This window comes from Lygodium microphyllum, chromosome 5, assembly GCF_053477565.2.
Source record: "Lygodium microphyllum isolate KBCC chromosome 5, Lygodium_microphyllum_v1.1.10, whole genome shotgun sequence".
Classification (NCBI taxonomy): domain Eukaryota; kingdom Viridiplantae; phylum Streptophyta; class Polypodiopsida; order Schizaeales; family Lygodiaceae; genus Lygodium; species Lygodium microphyllum.
In genome coordinates this window covers 165,527,295-165,534,405 of record NC_141139.1, presented here as the reverse complement: position 1 = coordinate 165,534,405, position 7,111 = coordinate 165,527,295, and the positions used below count along the sequence as shown (strand labels likewise).

Here is a 7,111-nt window from a genome sequence, read left to right as displayed (position 1 = left end):
ACTTTACTTGTTTTAGTCATGTAAAAGACAAATAGCAAAACCTGAAAGTACTTGGCATAGTTTTTCTTTCAGATCTCAAATTCAAAACATTATTGCCTCCAGTCTCTACAAGATTTAGACTGATAAACTAGCTTCTTTCACAAGTTCTCATTTCCTGCATGCACCTTTTTGCAGCATTTGCAATCATGTGCCAGCATAAAATGTGTATATGTCATACCTTCCAACACTGACAGAGCCTTATTGTCTGTAATCAGTTCTACACAAGGATACCACAACTAAATAAGACGGTATCTGATAATCAACCTCGGGAGTAATCTCGAGAAAGAACTATGGCAAGGCATGGTGTTATTCAAAGCATTATGAAAATATTGGGCATAGAACTACATTGGAGGGTTCCAAACATTCAAAGGTTATAATTTCAAACCAAGAGGACAAGCTTCAATAGTAGGTGTCCTGTGTCTGGTGATAAAAGGCTTAATAGCTTCATCAAGTCCCGGTCAAGCAAATAAAGCTTCTGAAGTTTAAAATTATGTTTAACTATTAGAATTCTTGATTCCTTATGTCATTGATAAATCAAATAACTGCTATTACTCGAGTTTCAAGATGTAATATGAACTAGCCTTTAGAGTGTAGAGAGATGAGGATGATGATTATGTTTAACTATTAGAATTCTTGATTCCTTCTATCATTGATAAATCAAATAACTGCTATTACTCGAGTTTCAAGATGTAATATGAACTAGCCTTTAGAGTGTAGAGAGATGAGGATGATGAATTGGAAGGATAAGGATCTACGGTAGCAAGTCAAACTAGACCCAATACAATGTATCTAATGTACACTTGTGCCTATTTAAGAGGCAAGCTCATGCAATAGAAGAATGTGGTTTTTCTTTGCTTCTCAAACTTATGGCCTATATTGTCTATAAACCTTCGTGAGTCTCTTTTCTTTTCATTTGGTATCAGAGCGAGGTTCATAGACAACGTAGGTCATAAGTTATGGAGGTTCATAGACAATGTAGGCCGTAAGTTTTAAAAGCAAAGAAAAATCACATTCTTCTATTGCATGAGCTTGCCTCTTAAATAGGCTTAAGAGTATATTGGATACATTGCATTGGGTCCAGTTTGACTTGCCACCTCAGATCCTTATCCTTCCAACTCATCGTCCTAATCCCTCCACACTCTAAAGGCTAGTTCGAAGTATCCAATGTACTCTTGGGCCTATTTAAGAGGCAAGCTTATGCAATAGAAGAATGTGGTTTTTGTTTGCTTCTCAAACTTATGGCCTACATTGTCTATGAACCTCCATGAGTCTCTTTTCTTTTCACTTTTCTCAGATCCACCTAAGGTCTGGTTTAAGGATTGCAGATATGTTAGAGGTTGCGCGTAACTTGAAAAATGCCTGTAAGATTTTCCAGAATATTTGTTCAATATATTCTGGCAATGATAGGTTATCTTGTTACTCTTGCATGGCAGGTTGTTCACTGTTTCACACATGGCTAAGAGTCAGGAGACCTGAACCTTTACCAAAATGACTAAGAGAGTACAAGGAGCATTAAAGTTGTTGAAGCTTGTCTTTATGCATTTACCACATGGGGTCAGACAATTGCCGCAAGCGTACAATATACAAAGAACAATTGAGTAAAATATGTCCTCTGCTTTAAAGGGCTACTGTGCAGGCATGGTTTTGCTATAACTGTAGGATTTGTAGCACAGAATGAATTTAGGCTTGGTTCTTACCCATAGGCTGGTGTATCAGTCTGCAACTGCTAGCTTCTTTAAGGCTGCTGCTGTACACCAGCATGTGCAATGTTTTTGTGCTTTGCCACTAGAAGTTTAGCAGGTCTCTGTTGTAGGGCAGCCTCCTATCAAAAGTATTGGGGAAAGCCGGTTAAATTGCAGCAGACTTGTTGAGTATGTTGTGCATATAAAGGTATTTTCCTTAAACCAAAATCATTGACAAATATTACGGGTTTATGCTTGCCATTTTCTTCTGTTAATGCTATATGACCTGTAGATACTAATCAAATGCTTTTTGTATCTTAGGGAGGTGTAAAGAAGTCAACTTATGGTAAGCTGTGCCTCCATTACCCAGCAACATACACATGGAAGTAGCTGCATTTTTAAAAAGCAGGTATTTGCACAGATGCTAGAGGACTTGGCCTTCTATTTTTTTCACCCCTTCTGTGACTGACTTCTTTAACTGGTTGGTTTATCCAGGTTTTCTGAAGGTCACAGATGATGCACTGACTTTCTGATTATTGATACTGTCTATGTTAGTGATGTAGCTTTTATGCATGTCAGTGCTGTTTTTGTCTAGTCATGTAATGTGAGTCATACTAGCTCACGTGTCTGACTTGTGCAGTTGGGTCAAACAAATGTTTCAACAGAAAGGTTTCCACTACAAGTAAGATATATCACCTGGTTTCCAACCGCATTATATAATAGCTCAATTGGCATTACACCAATTAGTGTCATCACTATTCGAGTGCTTGCTTTCTGACTCTTAAAGCTTTTACCTTTTCTGCATCGTCTTGCATGCCTGCATCTGCATATATATTACTCATACAAACATAAGCTGCAGAAGACTTCGAATCCAGCTGCACCACATGTTCAAAAGCCAGTCTTCCTATTTTAACATTACCCCATTTCTGGCAAGCACTCAACAAAGTCTGCCAGACCAACACATCAGCAGGAGAAGGCGTCTCTTTGATCACAGCTAAAGCCTTGTCCAGGTGCCCTGCACGTGCAAGGAGATCAACCATGCAAGTATGATGCTCCAAAGCTGGAGTGATACCATAAATGCTGCTCATGGTTTTAAAGTGCATCTCGCCCATATCCAATAGACCAGCATGATTGCATGAATTGAGCACAATGGTGAATGTAGCCAAATCTGGTTTTATACCTTTCCCCATCATTTTATCAAAAGAGTTGGATACGTCTTCAGTCTTTCCAAGTAATGCATACCCTGCAAGTAGTGTATTCCACAAGACTACATTTTTAACTGGGAGACTGTCAAACACTTCCTGCGCCTTTGGAAGCAGACCGCATTTGGCATACATATCCACAAGTCCAATGCCAATGACAGGATCCTTTTCCAGCAACCCTTCTTTGGCAATCTCTGCATGTAATTCTTTGCCCTTTTGTGATGCTCCTATGCTGGCACAGGCTTTCAATACACTTGCATAGGTGACTGCATTTGGAGAGAGGCCCTTGAGCACCATCTGTTCAAAGCAATTTAGTGCTTGCTCAGCAAGTCCGTGTAGGGTATATCCTGCAATCAGTGAGCTCCATGAGACAAGATTCTGAACAGGAAGCTTGTCAAATACATCGAGTGCTTTTGACAGCAAACCACACTTTGCATACATATCGAGCAGTGCAGTACCAAGGACTATATCTTGTTCCAATAATCCTTCTTTGTTAATCCGAGCATGAATTTTTTGCCCCTCGTCTGGAGCTCTTATGCTGCCACAGGCTTTCAAGATGCAAGCATAGGTGACTGCATCTGGACATATTCCCTCCAGTTGCATCCGTTCAAAACAGGTCAGAGCTTGCTTGCCAAACCCATATTGGGCATAACCTGCTATCAACGCACCCCATGAGACCACATCCCGAACTGGAAGCTCATCAAACACTTCTTGTGCTTTATCAAGGAAGCCACATTTTGCATACATATCTACCAATGCATTGCCAACAAGAACATTTTGTTTCAACAATCCCGTTCTGGCAATTTCAGCATGTATATCTTGGCCTTTGTCTGTGGCTCCTGCAGTACCACATGCTTTCAAGGCACACACATATGTAACCGAAGTTGGAGAGATGCCCTCAAGCTTCATTCGCTCAAAACACTGCAGTACTTTGTTGCCATGTCCATGCTGGCAATAACCTGAGATTAGCGCATTCCATGAAACTACATTTCGACTTGGAAGCTTGTCACATAAATCTTGAGCTTTTGCAAGTGCACCACACTTGGCATACATGCTGACTAAGGTGTTGCCAACGAAAGCATTGTCTTTAAGCAATCCCATTTTGACAATGTCAGCATGTATCCTGCTACCTGTGCGCAGATCTTTTCGCTTGGTGCAAGCCTTCAGCACAGCCACAAGAGTGTGAGGCTGGTAACTAATTTCCTGCGGACTCTTATGGTTGCAGTCACCGACAACCTCTTGCTCCCATCCCCCTTGAGTTTTGTTGTGGAAATGCATTCCCATCCTCCATCTTTCCTCGTCATTGTCCTCCCCATGATAATCATCATTTTTGCCTCCGTCTTGTCCATCCTCTTCCTCTTCCTCTTCACCTGCGGATCTATTAAGTTGATGCAACCTTCTTCTGGTTAACTCTACCTGAATCAAGCATGGATTAGACCGGTCATCCATCCAAAGAGACTCCTTGGTGAGGTTGAAAGATTGTATCCTGGTCTGCGCTGCACAAACAGATACACAGGTGCACTCACCTGAGACCGATATCGAACATAATGATGAAGAAGCGATCTTTTAGCAGTGCTTGCCCTACTTTGCAACTGTAGAAACAATCCTTGGATGGGCAATCCTGGTGTAAGGGGATGATTCTTGTGTTCAACGATGATTGATCTGATGCAGAGCTGCGCTTCTTCTTCCGCTTTCTGGTCGCAGAAGTCATTGTTTGGAGGCCGCACAAAGACGAAGCAGGCGATACGACGAAGGACGAACCATCACATACGCAGCAGCACGACCATGATGACGAGCCGGGCATAGTAGGGTGCAGGCATGTGTTCTCCAAGTGTGCTGGGATAAGTAGATATCATTTCCCTTAATTACGAGTAGGAGTTTCCTCTCTCGATTCTCCTGAGCTATGTTGGTGTTCTCCTAAGGGTTTGAAAGCACATCTCATGTGCCAAGAGGGTTCGTTGAAGGTTTATTATTATTCGCATAATCAAGTATACTAAAGTATTAACAATTATAATATGTATATTATACTTATTATTAATATAAATAATTATATATATTACATAATATGTATATGTAATAAGTTATTTGTTAATTATTATATACATATATATTATATATTTGTATTAAAATTAATTAATGATCAATAATTAATAACTAATTCATAATCAATTATATAAATATACTAATAACTATAATTAATACTTATATTATAAAATTTAACATATAATTATATTATATATATATTATTTTTATTATTTATGATTATATATTATATGTTTATATATATATATTACATATTGATTATTATATATATATATTAATATTATATCTATCTAATAATCTAGAAACCCTTATAGATAAGCATAAGACTAGCTCAATAATGGGAGCCTCTGGTTGTCCCACTTGTCCATACTCTAAAACTAAGGCTATCCACCTACCTATGGCACTCCCATCGCAACATTAATTAGTTGCCCAAGCCCTACATCATGTGAAATAGGCCATACATATTACTCATGTGACAATTGTACATCCTCTTAAAATACAACCCTACATATCTCAATTGTTTTAACGGGCTACGCATACATCCTCAATTATTTTAATGGGCTACGGATACATCTTATCCTCATTAAAAATGGCATCATGGATGCTTATTCCCTTCTTAGACTCAAGGCCCCACAAGTGATATCAAGTTTCTCCCAACTCTCCATATCCAACAAAGATACATTTCTTGTACTTAGGATGAAGCTTACTCCACATGTTCCTAGGTATATGCAAAAGTGCATCATAGCCAAAGACACACAAGTGATCATAAATAGGCCTCTTCCTAGACCACAACTCCTCTTGAATTTTTTTCATCCAATTGCTTGCTAGGAAACCTGTTGATCAAATGTATAGTTGTCTTTATAGCTTTAGGCCGAAACCCATTAGTGAGACCAACATTAGAGCTCGCTCACTCGCTCTCTCTCTCTCTCATAATCAAGTGGTTATCCTAGTAATAAGATACTTATTTTATTAGCCCATTCATCCAAATTTCAAAAGTTATACTAAATGATTAGGTGAAATGTAGGAGTTGAATTCGAGACCTTCAAGCAACTACACATTTAACTTTACCAATTGAACTACACTCATTTACACACGCACTCTCTCTCTCTCTCTCTCTCAGCCATATGTTTTCCCACCACCACTCTTTCCAAAGCTATCAATAATTTTATGCCATCACCATCACCCACTCCTGCACAATCACCTCAACTCCTATGCATTCCTACCATTTTTACAAGTGCAGCTATGTGACATTTTGTAATTATCTTTTTTGTTACTTTTTGGGTTAAAAAATAAGCGTACACCCAAAATTGAAGAAAAGCTTTTTAAGAAAAGCTTAAACATTTGAAAGCTTTTAGGCTTTTCAAGTTTGTAAATTACAAAAGCTTTAAAATCCTTAAAGGAAAGCTTTGAACATTGAGAAACCTTAAGCCTATATAAATAGGGGAGAGTTAAGTAGTATGGGCCATTCTCTTCATTACAGAATTCATCTCTTATTTGAGGAGAGAGGGTCATACACAAGTGTGTGGAGACGCATACATCAGTTCCTCAGTCATCACGTTTACAAGACAAAATGTTAGATTCAAATATTCGTAATTCGTTCTTTTTAGGATTAGTTTAAACAACTTTCTCCTTCGTCCTTTTAGTTTATTAAGGTTAGATTGAAATCTTCGTCATTCATTCTTTTTAGGATTAGTTTAAACAATTTTCTCCTTCGTTTTTTTAGTTTATTATAATTAGTCAACGTCATTAGTTAATCTTCGTCCATCCTTAGAATAATTAGTTTTGTCAAGACTAGTTTACTATAATTAGTCAATATGATTAGTTTATTATAATTAGTCAACATGATTATTTATTTAGTTTTCCTCCTTCCTTAGAATAGTTAGTTTTGTCATAGTTCAAACAACTAGTTTTAATGTTTACACTAGATTTTGTCAACTTAGTTAAAACTATTAGTTCTAACGACTAAATTATATTATTATACTTAGTAAATATATTGGTTACTACTAAATTAAGTGCTATTACTAGTATTAGTTAATTAGCTAGACTTATTAATAGCATTACTATTAGTTTATTATCAATGTTAGATAGTTGGACTTATTAGTAGTACTAGTAGTGTTAGTAGTTAGACTTGTTAGTACTATTAGT

At 37.7% G+C, this 7,111-nt stretch overlaps 1 protein-coding gene across 1 annotated transcript; it reads right to left on the bottom strand.

The window, feature by feature from the left end:
- Window positions 1-1,237: 1,237 nt before the first annotated feature.
- On the bottom strand, window positions 1,238-4,686 carry LOC148036642 (pentatricopeptide repeat-containing protein At1g06140, mitochondrial-like). Its single transcript, XM_087678681.1, has 2 exons — window positions 4,509-4,686; window positions 1,238-4,419 (listed from the first exon to the last, which is right to left on the bottom strand). Exon 2 carries the CDS (start codon window positions 4,370-4,372, stop codon window positions 2,477-2,479), a length of 1,896 nt encoding a protein of 631 aa, XP_087534807.1. The 5' UTR covers window positions 4,373-4,419; window positions 4,509-4,686; the 3' UTR covers window positions 1,238-2,476.
- Between the last annotated feature and the right edge of the window lie 2,425 nt (window positions 4,687-7,111).

What these genes read in the sequence shown, in the direction of transcription:
- LOC148036642 (XM_087678681.1), bottom strand. Translation starts at nt 4,372, where the DNA reads ATGGATGACCGGTCTAATCCATGCTTGATTCAGGTAGAGTTAACCAGA.